This window comes from Ptychodera flava, chromosome 22 (assembly GCF_041260155.1).
Source record: "Ptychodera flava strain L36383 chromosome 22, AS_Pfla_20210202, whole genome shotgun sequence".
NCBI lineage: Eukaryota > Metazoa > Hemichordata > Enteropneusta > Ptychoderidae > Ptychodera > Ptychodera flava.
Genome location: NC_091949.1, coordinates 22343210 through 22365117, shown reverse-complemented (window position 1 = coordinate 22365117; position 21908 = coordinate 22343210). Strand labels below are relative to the sequence as shown.

The 21908-nt window shown below is 37.1% G+C and overlaps 1 protein-coding gene across 2 annotated transcripts in view; it reads left to right on the top strand.

The window, feature by feature from the left end:
• Positions 1-12076, top strand: part of LOC139122961 (uncharacterized) — a 22854-nt gene extending 10778 nt beyond the window's left edge. Inside the window, exons 1-2 of one of the 2 annotated variants that reach the window (XM_070688881.1) lie at positions 2842-3018; positions 9783-12076. In XM_070688881.1, the coding sequence (XP_070544982.1) occupies positions 9954-10853 (900 nt within the window). In that variant the 5' untranslated portion in view covers positions 2842-3018; positions 9783-9953 and the 3' untranslated portion in view covers positions 10854-12076. Of the gene's footprint in view, positions 1-2841; positions 3019-9782 lie in introns of those variants that run through there. The other variant, XM_070688882.1, reaches the window with a different exon arrangement.
• Positions 12077-21908: the final 9832 nt, after the last annotated feature.

Genomic DNA, 21908 nt, shown 5'->3' with positions numbered 1-21908 from the left:
ACAAATAATATTTATGTGATAGTGATAGACTGGGACGCAATGGAGGTATTGGCTGAAGTAGTTGCTGCGTCAATCGAGTTTTTCGCTATTGTATCAGGTATCAAGAAATAGAGCTCTGTCTCTGATAGTCATCACGTGTTTCGAATTATACCAAATTTAAGATAAAATAACTGTTCGGTCTAAATCTTAATCTTGATCACTCACACTTAATTTCAAATCATAATTTTGAGGAACAGTGTTTTTATTTTACTTTAGTAATTTTGGCGCAGGAAAATTATGTTTTTTAAATTCTGGTATTCAAATCTTTGTTGTGTCTTGTTTGGTTTTTGCGACTCAACCATGTCTCAAAAATATAGTCTGTGTCAGTTCGAGCTGTTGATCCTGAAGCAAACATTTATAATTCTAGTCTGATTCACAATAAGATGATAATGTAAACATCTCTGATGAACACTAATATATTTCTAAAAGTTATTAAAATTACATCAAAACGCAAGCACAGTAACATCACATCAAAACATTCTAAATGACTATGATTTAAATGTCATCTTGGAAACATGCATTACTTTTATATTTTTTTCGTGTATGGCTCGAAGAATTGAGAAAAATGGTAAACTCTATTACATGAAACAGTTTACTGTGAACGATTCTAGCATGCCACGTTTTGGCGGACTAGTAATTGTCATGATAATCACCTGAATTTGAAAATGGTACTTTTGCAATTATTTTCCCGGCGGTGCCCGAGTCATCACTCGATACTAACACTGTTTGGATAACGTTCAACATTATGAACTCAAACAAAGACCGTTTCCAGGAAACGGTCGTCTTTTGTTTCCTTGGAAGATAACGACCAAGGTATCGTATCCCCTGAAGACACGTACTTCCTCTCAAGACGTCAGTGATTAGCCAATGATGGAGAAAGCCAACAGAGTGCAAGGTAAACTTTGAACATCGCCATATCTCGGAGAAAAATGGAAGCATAGAGTGACGCACATCCCTGCCTTTATCTGAAATATTTCCCCTGAGACTGAAAGCGAAGGAGATAATAATATATAGGCGAAATCAGTTTTATTACATTATTTTTCTGCCATATGCAGTGCCAAGTAGTGATAATATTAAATATTTTTCCAAGAAAATCACACGCATTTTAGGCAGTCTTTTACGGTGCACTATCACCAGCAACAAATAAATACAGTCAGCCCACAATGTAGGACGAAATGACCTTTTATTTTTTTTTTTTATAATCTGGTTTTTTTACAATTGACATGTCAACATACGACGAAGGTTTCGAAAAAAGGTGTGTCACCAAGGTAATCCGAAAGCACCAAAGAGTTAGCTGAACGACACATGTCAGAAAGTTTTCCATCACAGACAGAATTCCTCCCCTGTTTCATGAAATACTTTTCACTGTATTACTAACCCGGTATCATGTATTCAGTAAACCCGAAAACCCTTTGTGTATAAACTTCACTCAGCGAATTTTCCTTTATTTAAAACGCTGTACGTATCATCCAGTATCTATCTGTGGAGGTACTCCATACAAATGTTCGCGTGGTACAAAAAAAGGAAAAATTGAACAGATAAAAGAACAGAATTACTTGAGCTAGTCAGCAGAAATTCGTCATAACGTTATCGGCCAATTTAAGGCATTCAGGGAACAGGTATGACGCTTGGTTTAACATATGCATTGCGAAATAATATCAATTTAATGCTACTCCCCTGGTAACAGTTTGATGTGTTGTAAATTGGAACCGGTCTTAAATTAAACAAACCTCTATAAATTAGAAAATTTACGATCGGCTAGGAACATTGCATGTAGCTGTGCGACTACTTTAAAGGAAGAAATACGTAACCTTTTTTTTCTCAGAAGAATCAAAGTTAAAACCCAAAAAATTGACATGATACGATTACGTTTCAATTTATACTAGATAGATAGATAGATAGATAGATAGATAGATAGATAGATAGATAGATAGATAGATAGATAGATAGATAGATAGATAGATAGATAGATAGATAGATAGATAGATAGACAGATAGATAGATAATTTTATTATAGTGACACGGTTTCACACCAGGAGAAAAATACAATTCTGTTATGCTTAAATAATATGAAACCCCAGCCGAGTGTTCACCTTATGAGCCACTTTACGTATTTGATATACCGTTCATACTCGTTGTGTTGTAAGTAAAATACCGTGGTTAATTCATCATAAAGTCCTATATGGAAAATAAATTGAAGCTATACGATGAAGTTATCAGTTCTGCTCAACAGCAGTTACACTCCTGGTAAGTTATGTAATGGAAGACTGATAATGAAATACTAATATAGTGATTATAGCGTAACAGTTGAGGAAAATCAAATGTGAGATCATAAGCATTTCACCTGAGTGAAAGTTTGGTTTACAATACATTTCTTCGCAACTCGTGGCTTTTGCTTGTGGGATTCCACGGGGAACTGTTAGGGATTTTTTGTGCATCATTTCTTTTAATATTTCCCTATACTTGATTTTGCACAGCCCAACCAGTCCCAAGGTTTTAGAATTTCAACAAAATCAAAATGCGATGACACGGCAATTGACAACTTGAATTGGCGACTGACCACAGACTAACGATTGATTTGTCCCAGTCGGTTGGTATGGTTCTCTTGCAGTGTGAAAGAAATCAGTTTTGGCAATCTTATCACATATTTCCCAACAATCACATCGATAAGAAAAATATGATGCGTGCACACGATATTCAACCAATGTTGTCGCTTGTGTATACAAGCTTTGCGTAAAGATCGAAATGGGTATACGCACACTCATAAGAAGCTGCGCGTGCGCACATTCGCGAATAATTTACCATACGCCATGCTGAAAGCACAGTAACAGCCAGCTCAGTGTGTTCCTCACAACAAGTCTGATGAATACATTGTGATACAAGCGCCGATATCGGTTCCCGGTTTTTATAAAACCGACGGAAAGCATCCATACTCGGATGGAATTCGAGCCAGAGTCAGTCGGTCATAGCTGAAAAAAGGTAACATTTCTCGTTGCTATGGTCGGTGCTGTGTGAATCAGGATAGGTTACGAAACGGCCGGGCAGAGTGTGAGTGCGTATCTCAGTCACCATCCATGCTGTATCCAGCGAGATGAAACTGTTCTGACAACGTTGCTCTCGTTTGTTCTGTGCAGATTCTCGTTTATGATTTTCTCCCGGCATACGATAATTTATAAGTCGATTTCCCCTTCTAAATTCGAAGTTTATACGGAGCGTTAATTTTTCACAAGGATCCTACGACCATAAGCGCCTTCAGCTTCCTAAGGGATAAAAATCGCTTAGCAACCAAAATGTCTTTGTAATAAGATTGAACATTGATGTACAATATTACTATGGTAAACCACGATATATCAACAAACTGTTTCCGTAAAGATTGAAAAATCATTAACGATTTATGAAACTTGAGGGCTGTTTTCAGATCTAATCGAAATTCTCATTTTCGCCTTCTCAGACAGTTTTGAACGAAGGACAACGGATAGGTCGCCATAGAAAATAAATCTAAAGCAAGGAAAATCGCTTTCATAAATTTTAGAGTATTCCCTTTCGAGTGGAACACCTTAGTATTTAGTTTTCATAAAGATGTTGTAAGCTTGTTTGATTTGGAAATCTAACGTACTATATTAAAACTCGCAGCTCGATGTGTACCCTTGGTTACCTTGTAATCAAAATTTCGCAGAGAAAGGCGTTGGAGAATTAGTATGATGGATTGTATCCTGGGGATTATATATTATATATCCTTGATATCGTAAGTACGTCAGCGTTTCTCAACATTAATGCATCACCGCAATCTCTATGGTGTAATGATCGTTCAGTATGTCATTCATTGCCCTACATTTTCCAGAATGTGCTACGAAGTAAAGTTCAATCAGTTTGCGCAGAGTGAACAAAGAGCTACCTTCTATCGACGGGAGACGGGTGGTCAAATATTTGCAATTTACAACGAACACGACTGTAGCCTTTCGCCATGATACTTGTAAATGAAACCTCTTTTATGTAAAAGTTCACGAACAAATGCGAGACAAGCTGGCCTTGTTTGTGGAGAAATAGCAGCACGTTAGTGCCGATATTAGCGTCACCTGTAACTGTCATTTACACTTGTTCGATGGAAAAGAGACATCGGGGATATATGAACACGTTCCGGAGGAAAACGCACACGTGTATGGTGTGAGTGCGCAATGAACATAGACTCATAATTCATATATACACACAGTGAGACAGACAAACAGACAGAGGGCAAACAGGCAGGAGACGGATAGACAGAAAGAAAGAAGGAATACATGAATAGATAGATAGGCAGGCAAATAGGAAGACAGACAGACAGACAGATAGACAGACAGATAGACAGACCTAGACAGACAGACAGACAGACAGACAGACAGACAGATAGACAGACCTGACAGACGGACTGACAGACGGACGGACGGACGGACGGACAGACAGACATTGCACCGAAAATTGGCCACCCATTCAAGCTGAAGATAAACAGATAGACAGATAGATGACAAAATACGTAAGCTCGTTCAGTACTTAAAATATTCATTTTGTCAACTTCAAATTTATAAACGATGGTACTTGAAGTGTTGAAAGTTTTGAATATAGTTTAGCATGTAATTTATCCAGTGCATTTCAATTGTCAGCGAGGTCTGAAGTTGATTTGACACTCGTCGCACTACCCATCAAGATTATAAGTTCATTACTGATTTTAAGAAGCGTTTCCGTTTTTCACATCATTCAAAACGACAAAAATATGGATTTTTTGTACATTAAGCGAGATAGAAAGGGAAAGAAATTTATGCTGAAATGACCAAACTTCTACAGCTAACCTCCTTCACCGGAGGATATTTCCATCCCACGGGACGTATGATTAAATGGTTAGCAGATTTATAAGTGGTTATGCAATTCTGGTATGTGATATGCCAGCACGTCCAGCTGTCGAGTCAATCAGCCTACGAAAATGAGATTGTGTTCACTTCGTTGAGTTTCGATTTCCACCGCAGATACACCTGGCAATCGCCCTTGAGGTAAAACAGATTGACAAAAATTGATTGTTTTTACTTCTCTCTTCAGAAATATAAATGCCTTGCAAACTTGCATATCATAAAATTGACTGTTACCTGAGTAGCGTCCTATCAGCCAATTCATTGGTTTGCATGTAGACACGCAAGGAAACACCCTCGTAATATCATCATTTTCTGAAATCTTTCACAAAAAGACTTGGAACCAGAAGTTGTTTTGAAAATCATATCTTCAAGAAGTGGTGTCACCATGCTAGGTTTAGAAACAAAATTGCAAGATTTCATTCCTGTACAAAGAACCGGCTAAACATGTTAGTTTTATTTGCCCTTTTGATAAATATATCATTATGTAACTTCACTGTACGGTCAGCAATGCATATTTTCCTGATACAGTTTAAAAGTAACTTGTAAAGAAATGTTTTAGAAATCTAGACGCAGGGAATAGCGATACTTCGATCTCAAAATACTCTCAACATGTTTTAAAATCATCTTAAAGAATGTGATTAATGGGTACGGCATATTTCTATAGGATGTATCTGAAAATACTTTTATTTTAATCCTTAGTAGACGCCACCTGTACTTGATGTAGAACTAGAACTATATAAACTTAAACATGATCTGAATGAAAACACCTGTATCCATGGCAACCAGGGCACAATCAATTACCATCTATATCATTTACAACAATGTCAAACGGTCCTTGCATTTGGGTCAAAGTTAACTTCTGTATGGATACTTTGACTGATCAGTAATCCCCATTTTTCAGTCTAAAAATTACATTTTCTTCATTTTATGGAGAGTTTACATCAGGACTCTCATACAGTTATATCAAATTTCTTTACTACACCACAGAGTAACATAGACTGTCTATGTTACTCTGTGACTACACCCACAAAGTACATTAGTAAACAACCGTTTCAATTTTAAATGCATGCACATACAAAAGTGTGAATAATGATACGTAGGCAGAAGACCGTTTTTATGTATTAAACGTGCTTATCTACTCCATTCCTCTTAAGACTTACTGCAGCTCCTACGTGTCCCACAAAATTGTTTCCCAACAATAGAATAAGTTCACGCTCGTGTGCCTCGTACGTTCCTTTGTTCCGCTCACACAGACATCTTATCTGAGCACCGACAATCTGTCAACTCAATGGGCAATAGAAGCGATCTAAGTTGACAGAGGTGAATTAAGAACAACGAGAGTGAACACTTTTGTAGACTTTAATATGACTGTCCCCTCTTGCTTGCTGTAAAGAGGCTATTTGACAAATCCGCCCACTTATTTAAAAATAAATCCACCAACATTATTGAACACATACGTATGTTGAATGCAGTAATGACTTAAAAGATATTGTAAAATTAATCTTGACATACATTAAAATGGATAATTTGTAATATTTATTGTTAAATAGATAAAATTTTCATGGCAAGATGGCACAAAAAATTATAAATGTTTCCCTTTATCACTGGTTGAATGATTCTTTGTTTTCTAGGTTTGAACTATTTGACATAATAAGCTTATACTAGAGGTTACCAGGCACCAACGCGCTTGCGCAGACCGCCGCTTATTAAGCCCATGGCAGTAGTCAGGTGTTAATATACACATTCCCTCACGATAACAGTCTTGTATCCGTCAGATATAATTACTGAAATGACCGACCAGCCTGGGGTTCTTATTTTATTATTTTTGCGAAGGAGTAGGTGAAAATCAATTGTCTTTTTTTTCTATGAGGCAAATTTTAATATTTCGTGACAAATACTTGCATATACTAGGTGATGATCGATCGCGTATGACAATTAAAATCTTTGAATATTTGCAAACCTTTAGATAATACTGTATGAATATTGACGAGAATTCATGGAAAGCTGTGACCTTAATGAAAGGCATATCAAACTAATCAATCAAGGTACATGTAATCTCTCAGAGCTGTCTCTTCCTCTATGTTTGTCTTGCCATGTCTGTTCCTGTCTGAGTGGAAACAAATCTTTCTGTGTTTCTGTTTGAGCAATCTGTCTGTCTGTCTGCCTCCCCTCACCTGCCCTACTGTATCTCTCTGACTCTGTCTGTCTGTCTGTCTGTCTGTCTGTCTGTCTGTCTGTCTGTGTCTGTCTGTCTGTCTGTCTGTCTGTCTGTCTGTCTGTCTCTCTCTCTCTCTCTCTCTCTCTCTCTCTCTCTCTCTCTCTCTCTCTCTCTCTCTCTCTCTCTCTTTTTCTCTCTCTCTAACAAAGAAATATTAATTTTATCTGGAAAGATGCAATCCTATCTGAACCTTGTCTAGAATTGCGCATCAGAGTACTACCAAACAATCGATGATAATGTAATCTAGCAATTCTCATTTTTTCGAAGCGTTGAGTGACTTTACTTTTTGAATTGTCTGGTCAGAATGTTACTTGTAGCTATTTGGTTGGTGGCTGTGGATTTTTCAGATACCGACCTCATACATTCTAAAAAAATGTTGTATCGATAAAAATGGTGATCTGTTGAAGAGGCACGGTGTCGCATTGTGTTCTCAAAGCAGTGCTAAACGAATCGCCTCGCTTTCAAAAAAGGGTGGTCGAAGGCGTTGCCATGGCAATTCCGACATATTTCTGCTCAAAATAATCTCTAAGAACGTTTTGCATGTGTTTTATATACCCATACCATAGCAACCATACTCCAATTCTTGTTGATTCCGTTCACCATGAAATGTTAAAAGTCTTAACAGTCCCATGAAACGCCATTTTCCAACAAAGTATGCGGCAAGACGATCTGTACACCGTCAAAGGTTGTATAATTTACAGCTTTCCTGCAGCGATTTTTTGTAGGCGTGTATTAAAATTCTATTGCTGTCGTTACCAGATCCCTGTGAAATAGTTTAATGCTCCTCTCCTTAAGTTTTTAGTTTTCTTAGTGAACATCTGGTTCTAGGTGTTTACAGTTTCTGTGTAAAGTCCCTCTTCAATCACTTTTCTCACGCCTTAGGGGCAGCAATGGAGCGTTTACTATCTCAACGATCGGAATGGGAAATGCGCGCGAATATATAAAGGTGTGATTTTTCTAGATCTCCTTTGCACTTATACCTCAAGTAGTGTGATTTGGAATATAGAATTCTGTACACTGTGACGTCACAGTGTACTTGGTATTACTGTTTGTAACGTACAGAGGACTCAACTTCGACGACAAGGAAAACTTTGTTTACGGAGTACTTTGGCGGAGGTTTACATATGCGTAAAAGTTGTCACATGAAGAGTAGGGGCTTTCATAAACTCTCGAAATACAAATATGCAAAATTTGTTCAATGTGACATATCCTCTCCTTAAAATTCACCCTGCAATTATTGATGGATTGCGTACACCTAATGACAGCAAAACTGAAAGGTAATGTCACCAGGTCACGTGGGATTATATAATGGAGGCTGTAGTTGTACTTTCGATAATGTTGCCATTATATCGGTTCTTTGAAACATGAATATTTGCTTCTTTTTTCTCCCTAATTATGTTTAAATACAATAATATTATATTAGCTTCGCAAAAAAACGAGAATCATGGATAATATGCAATGTTATTGCTGACAAATCAATTGTGTCCCGACTGGATCTCAAAATTAATGCGTAGTGTAAACATGTATGTACCCCAATAATATATAATAATTTAGATGATAAAATACCATTGACATGGTTTTGAAGTATGGGATGAAACTGCATTTTACGAACGGAATAGCAAAAATAGCAGATACAAGTTACAATTAATAGAGCTTTAGATATGCGACAGAGACTTTCAGGAACTTTTCTAAAATTTAAGTTTTGAAAAACAAGTTTTTACCATTGGTTTGCAACTTGAAGACTACATTGTAACATGTCAGCTGTCTGGAAACACGTGATATCTTATACCATCACTCATTTATGGGATACATTGACAGGAAAAAAATTCACAAAGTAAAACTAGAACAGAGCTGGCTCAATTAAAACGTCCCAAGATTTATAGAAAAATTGAAAGTACCAAAGCTCATATAGAGTAATTGAAAGTCACGCAATACTGAATTTCGCATATTCTAGTTTACATCAATATCGATATTTCAATGTCGCCTGAAGATATAAACATAAAAATAGGAAAACGACAATAACGGCAACCGTTCGCACAAGAAAAACTCCAATATATAGATTTTGTTAGGTATCTTGCAGCGTTGTTAAAGTCCGCATGAGCCACGTGCCTTGCCGTTGAAATATCGTATTTTTATGAAGTATTTTCGACGGATGAAGCAAAATAAAACGTAATTGCATGGGCATCAAACTTCAACTTTTCCTTGAACAATTTATACTGGACATGACTTATTTTGTGTCAGTGCATACAGTTTAAAATCGTGGACAGTGATATTGATTTGCTTTGAGAATAAAGATTTCATCGCCATACATTTCTGCAGGCTACTTCAGACGATTTCAGCGCTGCAAAAGTGATCTGAACATAATTATCATATACCCCGAAGTATGCCTCAGATTAAGATAAGATATCATATCTAAAGTTTTGCCATTTTCAAAATAGGTTGGGTCAGTAATATTTTTTTCACAAATTTATTACCTTTAGATTATTACAGAAATATGTATTCATCATGTAGTATTTATTAAATGGGAGAATATTGGTTAATTTATTGGTACTACATTGGAGCGAACAATTATATGTATCAACCTCGGTACTTCCTTCATAGATAATATGATAGATAACTATGTTGTCATCTATGTTGTCTTGCAGACTGGTATCTGGTCACTAGGCCGCTTCATCAGTGAAACAACCAGAGAGCTGAGACCGTAGTCACCATTAGGTGTGCTCACGTGGAACTGCGTGTGATTGAAGAGGAAAAACCACATTTCCTATCGCCGTATTAACTCAAACATTGTTTTGTGCGCTATCCGTCAGACAGAGATGGGAAGCCGACCGTCACGCGTCAGTAACCAGGACAACAGCGTCTCGAAGCAGACTGAGAGTGTCATGATTGAAAATGCAGAATTGAAGGCCAAACTTTCAGAGATTGAGAGGAAAAGTGCTGGGTATAACCTTGAGGAAATAAAGACGATAAAAGACGAAAACACAAGGCTTAGGGAGCAGAATACAAAACTTACTACAGAAATCAAAGAGCTGAAACATTGTATTGAATCCGGGTCAAGGGCGATATCTCCAACTTCTCTGCACGAAAAGAAGTCTCTAAACGGATCGATATACGAAACTTCTGATGAACTTGAAACCGAACATCGATCAAAGAGATCAAGAAAACAGCGCAGCGCTAAAAATAAATATGTGCAGCCGATGAGTGACATCGACGCCTACGGGCAAGGACTGCCGCTCCAGCACAATATGGAGAAATTGAAATTCAGTCGGTCGAGAAAAAGTTCGCGGAGATTGGAAAGTAATAAAGATGGCGTTGATAACCCTGCCAGGAACAACGGTACGAAAGCAGTTCATGCTTTGGACAGCACCGTCAAAGAAACGCCCGAAGGACGGGACAGCCCTGACGAACACCAACAGAAATTAAAAGAGGAACAACATGCTACGCCTAATAACGGCGAGTCCAATGACGTCACGGAAATAAATGAATCAGCCGAAAAGGATCATGGGAATACAAACGAAGAGGCAGCAGCTCCAGTTACTTCCCTGACTCAATCGCCGTCAAAAGGAAAAAATGTGAGTACGGACTCTGGCATTGGAGACGCAAACAAAGAGAAAGAACCGGTCAACGAGACGGCTGGACCGAGCGTCATCGACAACGACGTACTGGAAGATTGTGTCAAATATGAGAGCCAAAAAAGATTCATCGACCTCAAATGAAATTGTGTAACAAGCCATATGCTATTTTAGTAAATTTCCCGAAAACTGTGAGACTAATTCTAAGTTTTGCTGGCAAAACATAACACAGTTTTGGAATCAGAACCAACACCAATGGTCAGCTTGTCTTGACTAATCCACGGAGGTAAAATTATATAATAATATAAAAATATTTTTGTCAATCACAGTATTTGTAATTTCATCTATATTAACATTTTAAGCATTTTATCTTGTATGAAATATTTCCATTTTATACATAAAAATCAGAGAAATATTAATTTACCATTACAAATTGAATATTCGATTCGTTTTCAGTATACTTATACAGCTAAAGGATGTTCGTCGTATGTGATACATCTTGTACATGACGTTGTTTTCTAGTTTTGTTTGTTTGCTTTGCAGATAAATCTTGACTGTATTCACAATGTATGTAATTTAAAATCGCACACTGATGTGGAATCATGACAGTTTTACAATACTAAAGACAGTTTCACCAACCAAAGCAATATTTGATGTGAACCATCTGATATACCTGAAATGCTTTCAAAAACAGTTTTGATATGTTATCTGTTTTCATCATGAGGTCGACCATATTTTTCATCTTTCAATCTATCGGGTTTATCTAGAAATTCAGAGGGAAACGGATAATACTTTTGTCGAAAACATCGAATTTTGCCTCCTTTTACAGCAATTTTTTCTCGCAGCGTATATGTAGCTCCAGAAGACAATGTTCACCACAGCGCGCGAGTGATATATCTTTTATAAGCCATGCTATCGATCACCATAGCAACGGTTGTCGGTCGACTTTTATCGTAGCGGATGACGTCAAACCCGCCCGGAGAGCTACACAGAAGCAATTCGGTGGGCTCTGATTCTTTAGTTCTGCCTCGTCGCAAAAATGTCAGATAATTACAAATGGACTCGTAATTGTTGAGATTTTTTTCTTGATAACAGCGACTGTTCATGGCAGAACGATGGCGAACAAAGCAAGGCGGTGGATACACACAAAGCTATGGTTGACGTAATTATGAACTCTGTGATAACAACCAAAAACACTACCAAACTGTACCGTGACTATTTCATCTTTCTCTCCGTCTTTGTTGAGGTCTGTACTTTGGTTCTTTTCTAACAAGCAACGCCTTTTCCAAGTTGCCCATTTATATCACATCATCACATTCACACATATTTGATATGAAGTTTAAAATAAATGTTAAAATTATTTTAAAAATGGACGTCCATTACTTGGTGAGGATTATCTGACCCTTTGTATTTCTCTGGTACTGTTTCTTATATTTTCTTTTAAGTAGGCAGATATTCAATTTTTGCTTGAATCCCTAATATTCATTAATTCCATAGACATGCAGTCAGCGACAGACATTCACTCAAAATATCATCATAAACAAAATAAATTCCGCAATTTCCAACTACTTGGGTATAACTTATTGCTGTCATAATAGCCCGTTAATATTCTTGGTTTGTCAACAGGAAAACGTACAATCTCTGTCTGTATAGGTGGTTTATGTCAAGAAAAAGTGGCAGCGTGTCAGTAACTATGCAATTTGATTTGCACTTTCATGACACTTTCAGGAATAAATTGTAAACTGATCTATGTTGAAAGAAACAATATAGAGGGGACTGGTGATATCAACATGGATAAGATATCGCAATACATTACATGATTACATTTTGAATTTGTTTAACCTTTCACCTGATAAGTACAATTATGAGAATCGGAGCTGGCTTCACACTGTTGCACCGAAAATGATAACTGTACTAGTTAGCATCCAGGAAATAATAATTTATGATGTAATGACATTAAAGCAAAGTGGAAAATATCATACTCGTGCTTTGTCAGTGCCCTGTGGCCGTCAAATGGAATGTACTACGTCCCATTCGAGTATGCGAGTTAGTCTTCGATTAAAGGCTTGCGGGTGGTCACGGCAGTGGTTACAGAACGATATTTGGTTCAAACTAGCAGGTAAGGACTATGAATATGAATCTGAATATGTTTAAATAAATCAGAAATATTCAAATGAATGATTTGTCGATGCCATTGCATCTTACAATAATGCAGTATGTACCAGATTATCCAGGACACTTTAGATCGCTCGTCATATTGTTAAGAAAATTTCTTCTTCGAGTTGTGGTTGTGTAGACGCTGGGCGTTTTTTGTGGTCTTGTGTAATGTAGCAATTAACTCCTGGTCTGCAAACTTTGCTCCTACAATTCAAACTCATGCAGTCGGCTGTGGTTGTGATAAGCAAGCTGTTTGTTTCTTCTTCACTGAACAGTCAACTGACAGGAGAATGGTGCCAGATACAAAGATCAATACAGCAAACACAGTTATGGCCACAGCATATACAACATTTGCAGATGTGACCAATTGCCAAAGCTTGTGGTGTCGGTTGTCTGCAGAGCCGGTAACACACGAAAATATCCGGACATCCCCCAGGTACTCATAACAGACAATGCTGGTTTCATCGTCAACAAAACTTTATCCACCATAATTCAGTTTCTGATGTTGTCGACCCCGTTGGTATGTAGACTACCCTGGGAGTCTTTGAACGACTGTTCATATTTCAGATACAGTTTCCACAGCAGTAAAAGCTGACAATTGGGAAGAACACAACAGCCGCAAATTCTTACTTCTTGAAAATCTCCCAACGTTTTGAGCCTAGATATGACAGGATGTGTTGCAATGGTACCCAGGAAAGTGTAGTGGCAGCTGCTCTAGTGACTCACTAAGACAGCTGAGGGCGCTATTTCTTGCCTTCAATTTATTTGTTGTGTTGGGACACAAGCGAGGAATCACGACAGTTATTACAAAGGTGAAGAATACGTGAAAATACTAGTATTTCGTATGACTACAAAACGATTTGCTAAGTTTGACTAAAGGTTATGTTGAGATACATATGCACAGGGTTGGCTACTGTGTTAAGATACTCACAATTGAAACGTAAAATTGTCCATGGGATGCAGAGACACAGTGAGTGATACACGGTATCATAGTACCTACACTGGAAGAAACAAAGCAAGCCGGTCTCCATAAATTGATACAGTTAATAGGAAAAGATCAGTTTCATACAAAGGCAGCGACTCCTTTTCTCGGTTATTGATCTGCAGAAAGGACGTAGAAAGGATCGATCGATCGATCGACTGATTGATTGATTGATTAATTGATTATTGATTTATTTGTTTATCTGTCTATTTATTGGGTATTTTTTTTGGTTTGTGCCGTACTGAGAAAGGATATTTAGTCATATAAACCGGTCAAAATTGTTTTAATAGTCAGATGAATTATCTATCTATATCATTATATGAAATTCGCGAACGAAAATGTCAGTAAATATATAAAATATGAATAGAAGGGAAAGGAGGAATATCCAAGAGAGAAAAACGGCCGATGTTGTCAGTCATCTGGAAGACGTTTTTCCATTCACAGACAAACACTCTGTTTGCAAAAGGTCACAAGTATACGGGGTCGTAGGGGCTCCTTGCTTGCCAGTCGCTTACGGTAGAAGCTAACGCAACAACAATTGCAAAGCTCAATGCACTATACGATTTAAGAGAAAGAAACATATGATAGCCCAGGACCCTGAACGTTTGGCAACTCTCCAAGCGTAAGGTATTACTCAAAGAAGAGTGTCACTCACGCGTCTAAAGTCCCAATCACATTTGGATGAAACAACACTTGTCGCACTTCGTCAAATTTCTGCATAAACTTTTTAACGTTCATTCATTTCCTATACTAAAATGTTATCATTACATCATGCGAAGGCAACTTTTTAACGAAAGTTACCACAAAAGCGGATAAGAAATTTTGAACGAGTAATAAAGTATAGAAATATTATTGAACTCAACCAACGGAATTTACCGATATTTTACCGTGACTGCCGTAGGATCCCGAGAGCATTTCTCGTTGAAGTTCCTCGCGCAATAATTGTCAAAAATTCCATCCCTCCTGATTGAGAGCAGAATTCCATACAAACACCATTTCCGTTAGTATTGTTATAATAAAATATGTTACGAAAACAGATGAAAGCAGTAACGCTTCAAGTTAGAAGTAGGCGTTTTCATGTCTCTCTTATAAGAGTTAAAACTCTACAAGTGTTATATTATGGCAAATCTGTCCATTGAAAAGATGAAAACAGGCTTTTCAAAATGGTATTTTGAAAATAAACACCTGACTACCTTCTGCATGCACTCTCTACAGCATTAATTTGATAACCAATAGAAACAGCACACACGTTTCAAGTTGCTGTAGAAGACATCTCGGTAATGGTGGACGATGTTATTACATACGCTGTCACTGAATTTATGGAAAACAGCCACGACTAAGGGTCCATTTAATGGTATCATCCGCTCAGTGGGAAAATCATAGTGACAAAATCTGTATCACTTACTTCTTCCATTTTCTTCGAATCTCCTTTAGCAACCTCAATTAATTTGTTAGGTAATGTTGACTGCAGTGACTGTCATGCGCAGAAGAGGTAATACGTCATCAAATAGAAAAGAAAACATTATCCACCTGTGACTTATATCTGTATGAAAGAAGAGATGAAAGAAATATAATCTTTCATTTAACCCTTTCACCCCCAGTTCCCTGTATACAGGTCCAACTTTACCATAGAAAACAATGGATTTGGGACAAACCATGGTGGTGAAAGGGTTAATGGTTGAACTTGGAGAGCTCCATCGATACAAGCATTTTGGCCTCTCCCTTGTTTCCGAATAATAGAAAGAGCGCCACCAACGGCGCTATCCCTAGAAATTTTGTATGAAAATCAGCTGTCTTTGTAGATCCTTCTTTATTTCAAAATTTCTCGTATAATTCCATATGTTTTTGCATAAGTGATGAAATCAATAACAGCAAATTAAACACTTGCCTGTACACCTTAAGGTGGCACGAAATTTGTCTATTCATCTTAAAATGGAATAAATTTGGCAAATACAGAGGATATATTCTAGTTGTAGAGACTCATTAAGCCTTTCTGGTAAGGTAAACTTCATTATATATTTTGTAGATGTCATACAAAGGGACAAACATTTGCTGTATAATATCTTTTTTGTATAAAATATCTTATGGGTGGTCCAATGTTTTCATCTCCTCCCGGCGTTTTTGATATTGTCAAAGACTGTTGCAGTCCTTACGATAACGTAGGATTACTAATCAATCAATCAATCAATCAATCAATCGCCTCTCAATATCAATCAACTAATTATCAAAAAATCTCTGAAGCTTAAGTAATTACAACTTCAGGGTATTGATTTCATCGATTATTATGGACAGTTGGCTACGGTTTTAAAGTTGTTGAGCATTTCAGACTCTTTAGCTTTTTTCCGCTGAACATATTCAAAATGAGATAGAGTCTTCAGTTTGTAAAGATTGAGCAATATATATTTCACTATCTTAACAAACTTTTTACGGAGGTTCTTTTAGTATTTTACAAATTACATTTGGGATAAAATAGAAGAAGTATCTTGATGCTCAACCGGTAATTATCTTGAAGTAATAGCAGAACGTGTGTCATTACGCTGATGATCCTTTCTATATCACAGTAACGTTAACTGTACCCATCCAAGACATCTCAGTTGATCTCATTTGACATGCTCATGTGATCTTAAAAATATATATTCCAGACCACTGACAGGGTCAGACCAACTTGGATCGTAATTTTTATATTCAAATTAAAGCAAATTAAATCTATATTGCAGTGTTATATGTATGTTTGTTTTAATTCTATTCCATGAAGCATACACATGTTGCATGTAATATTGTCGAGGTATCTGCCAAGATGTGTCCCACCCACAGTTTACAGTGTTACAGTGCTTTACACTGCAGCACCATCATAAATCATAGATTTGCATCTTATTAGCACTTTGCTTCTCTTCCATGTTTATTCATGGTATTGTTCCGAAACATCTCATGACCACTGTTTTGGTTCCGATTCCTAAAGACAGGGGAGGTGACATTTGTGATAAGTCAAATTATCGACCCATTGCTGTTGCGACAACTTTATCTAAAATTCTTGAAAGAGTTTGGTTGCACCGCTGTACGGATTCTCTCGTAACCACCGATAATCAGTTCGGCTTCAAGCCTAATCATAGTACAGACATGTCAATTTTTATCTTGAAAGAGACTCTCAACTATTATAAAAAACATAATACCCCTGTGTTTGTTACTTTCATGGACGCCTCTAAGGCCTTTGATTACGTTAGACATGACATTTTATTTGAAAAACTTTCAACTAGAGGCGTACACCCATATCTTATTAGAGTACTGTCATACCTTTATAGATATCAGGACTTTGTTATCAGATGGAATGGGTGCCTTTTTGAACCATTCCATTCAATAAACGGGGTTAAACAGGGAGGCATTACATCGCCGATACTCTTCACTGTTTATTTAGATAATCTTAGCAAATCACTTGCTTCTCTACCGTATGGTTGTCTCATTGGTGACTTTAAGATCAATCATCTGATATACGCAGATGACCTTGTTATTTTTTCCACCGGTTCTTACGGGCAGCAAATGTTAGTAAACGCTTGTGGTCATTATGGCAACGAATGCTCAATACTCTTTAATGAGAAAAAAACTGTATGTATGTTAATACAACCGAATGTAAGGAAGCTGCGACAAGCTCCGATATATTTGAATAATAGAATGCTTAACTATGTTTATGTGTATAAGTACCTTGGACACGTTATAACTTCTGATCTAAAAGATGACGATGACATTCAAGCTCAGACTCGCCTGTTTTATGCGAGAGGCAATGCTCTTATTCGAGATTTTAAATTTGCATCGCTTTCAGTTAAAATCACCTGTTTACTGTTTTCTGTGATGTCCCTTATTGTACGTATCTTTGGTCTAATTTTTCTGTAAATGTTTTTAAGACAATGAGAAAAGCTTTTTATCAGGTTTATCGTAAATTGACAGGTTTCACATACAATCATGTGCAAAGTAACAGCCTTTTGCTTGTTAACTTATCGATTTTAACATTTGACGAACTGTTTAGAAAAAAGTCAGTGGGTTTTCTCAGTAGATTGCATATCTCTGATAACCCCCTTATTTCAGCAGTTCTGAATTTTTCCATTTTCACATATAGTAAATTATGGAAAAACTGGTGTAATTGGATTTTTTAACTCCTTTTCTGTCATTTACTTTTTATTTTTCTGTTTTTGTATATGGATTATTATATCTGAAATAAACAATAATAATAATAATAATAATAAAGAAACGCAAGAAAAGTCCAAAATCTCACATTCTACGAAGACAACACGTTAAAGAACAGGATAAATATAAGCGACCATTTCGAAGTTCGGCCCAACAGATGGAGAAATCCGGAAAGACGAGTTGACATTAAGCCATGGCATCGACTAAATTTTATTTTTTTTAAAACTTTGTTAGTTGACACCTGAGAGGGGGACATTGATGCTAGTATTCACATCGACTTGATGGGCCACTACAACTACGACTTGGCGTACGATGTGGGCCATTTTTATGGAGATAATTTGCATGCTAAATGCACCCACACCTGGAGTTCTTAGTGCCAAATGAATTGGATGCGCATCGCAGCTCATTATTACGTAAACTGGGTCGTTTGATCCTATCGGCAAGGTTAAAAGACGTACGTTTATCATGTTTATGTTTGGAAGTAATTCTTCGTGCGTCACTGCAATATATTAAGGTAGAACGCGCCTCGGGGACAGAGAGTCGGACGCTCAAATTTCTACAATTCTTTTCTGATCTACCTCTTGTGGGGGTTCATTTTAAAGCTCTTGGAGAAAGAAAAACCTTAACCTGTTTAGTTTTTCGAAAATCCAAAATTTAATCTCCCATAGTGCTAACAAGGAATGGCGGCCATGTTGAATTTCAAATATCGCAAAATGTTGGCTAATTTTTTCCCTAGTTCCAAACTTTGCACGGTGACCCCCGATTTTTAATGTTGATTTTGTCAGAGAATGGTTGAAAGTTTCATCCAGGAAAGTTTGAGCAAAAGTTTAAGTCTTTCACTTTCGAGGCGCATACTACCTTAAAGTTCATCCCAGGAAATTTTTCTGTGAAGTGAAGCTCAAAGAAGTAGAATCACCTGTGTGAAAATAGTCCAGTTACAATCATTTAATTGACTTTTGAAGTGATGGTTTTCGACATTTGGCGTGTTTATTCTGTAAATAAATTACTGATATTAGAAGACAGCTGTGCATGTTAAATGTTTCATATCAAGATAGCAGTTTTAATATGAAAATAATCGGGAAAGTTAAACAAAGGCTATTTACAATATCTAAGCCTATGCTCTCATTTTTAAAACTTTTCATGGAAGCGATACGCTAGCTGCTGCCACTACATTACAGGCGATTACGTTCGCCTTTGAACGCCAGTTTTCACTAGGCTTGATAATTCGACCATAAATTCTACACATTTTTGTTTTCCATTCTGAGCACAAAGTGCGATATTATGAAAGCTAGCAAATAGGCAACATGTTAGTTGCCTTATACTTGACTAGTGACTTTACAGTAATTCCATCAAATGCAACTTGAGCGTCTTCTTTAATGTTTATTTTTATTTCATCTGGTATAAGATACAGTAAATTATGTCTAGTAAACGTTACAGCATTGTCAATGCATGGTTCCCGCTAGGGATATTGTTCCCAGTACATCTTCAGCGATGAAAAGGGCGCCATCTTGTGAGCGAATAGATATAAAACCGAGAAGACATGTATTTAGATGATAACGATAATAACGGCGATCAACTACACCAGATGACCATTTATATTCCTGTTCCACTTAACCTCCTGATAAAATATTTAGAATTTCATTAGTAATTAGACTGTAATCATCGTGCAGACGATAAGCAAACGATAAGTCACGTACAAGTCATCCAAACATCATAGAACAATAGTTTCCTTTTATCTGTCGCTGAAATTGACCATTCCTCCATGCATGCTTCGACCGCCTTCTCTCATAAACAGGATCTGGAATGTGGAGGACCCCCTCCCTCCCCCACCACTGCCATCAACACAGCAACGAGTCTTTAATTTATATCACGTTTATATTACAAGGCACTTGTTTCATGATGTCCTAACTTTCCTTGCGATTTAGTTCAACCGTTCACCAACTCAGTCACAAATCCAAAAACCAGATGTGGATATTTTGTATTCGTCCGAAACATTTTCCGTTTTCAGACCGGATAAAACACCTTTCAAATCAGAAGAACAAAAACATTATATAATTCAGACTTTCCGATAAAGCACTTTGGAAACGATAGATTCCGAGACGCCAACTTAAAATCTGACAATCACGCTCTAAAGGGAGATGACAAAATATATGATTTTACAGGAACAAAGGTTCATCGATCCCAATCTTTGTTCTCCGTTTACTCTTAAGCGTCTACCATAAATATCCTCAACAGCGTGACGACTATTGATGATTCATTATTTTCATGAATATTTGATTTTCTCATACTGTTGACGGATGCAGCCTTTTATTGTAGTCGTCATTTATTCTGACGTGAACGTTCTAGCGACAAGATATCAAATGTTGTCTCTGTGGAAGTGAAACAAGAGTACGCCAAGACAGTATCCGTTCAATGCTACGGCGTTATATACTGAACGTATATCGTTTGGAGGAACGTTTTCTGCGATACAAGTGCATGACTTTGATACAATTATACGTTATGATAACATTTGCCGCGCATCGCCATGTACTGATGACCAGGACATTGTACGCCGTCCCCTTTTCTCAGACCAGTCAATTCTGTCCCAGTTAAGAAGAGGTCAAGGGTCAAAATGCAAAACTCTATCAAATACGTCACTCAGGTGTACCAAACGATATGATAAGCGATGCACACTGTTTTTAAACCCATTTTGCAACAGTACTGAAAGGATATTCCTAAAAGGAAGGCACTGGAAAATAGCCAGGATACTTGCTAGGGTTGCGTTGATTTGTAATGAGTGAAATATGCGTACATTTAGTGGCGTTAGTTCATTTACACACAATGTCATACTCGTTGAGTTTACGTATAAATTATAAAAAAAACCGTGCAGCTTGACCACGTGACACAAGGCCGTCCTCAGTTAACAGCACAACATGTTTTCTCATTTCACACTATCATAGTATTTCACTCAACTTTGAACGTGAATTACGATTAAAAATTCTAAGTTTTGCAGCATTTATTGATCTTTTTCATGTGTTGTTTTGGAATTTCCATGACGGAACCTACAGTTATTGCTCAAATCAACTTTGACACAAAGGCGAACGGAGTCCGTCGTTTGAGTTCGCCCTTGCGACGGCGAATTTCCAGCACAGTCCTGAAAGAATGTTTTTTAAAGATAACAATTATGGTTTCAGTAAAGCAAAAAGGTCGAATGATCCTTCTTTAGTAGTGAGACTGTTCTGCTATACACATAGGTAACTATTGATTTTACAGAACAGAGGCATATTACTTTAAAATGTTTCAAATGTGAATAGACTAGAGATACAGTGCTGGTGTACAGCGGAGAGGGATTTGAAAATGAACGTGTACACCAAAACGAAAACTTAGAAGTAATTTTACAAGAAGTGATATAAGTGTCGTAAGAGACGAGACATGCGTTTCACAATTCATGAAATGTTTTTATTCTTTGCAAAGTTAATTTAGACGAGAAAAGGGCACATATCATGGAGAGATAGAACACTGTTAGCAACACAGAAACATTCTGTATGAAGACATGAAACGTTGAAGACACCACACTTTTTTCTGTCTCTCTGTAATTGCTGATAAGTTGCAGTAATGAGACTGTCGCATTATTTGTGGAATATCTAACATTGGCAACTAAAAGTCTAACTTGCAGAGTAGATTTTTGTCTTCAGTGGTCCGAGAATTATCTCCAATTTGATTAGAAAAATTTAGTTTTATTTTTAGATCTCAAGGACATGGTGCTTGAGTTTGTCTATATGCCTACGTTTAGCGTCCACGACTTGATCAATGCATACGTGTACGCTAATACATGCAATATTGATTAAGCTCTGACAATTGTCCCAAAAAAACATCGTTATGAATTCCATGATCACTACTTAGTC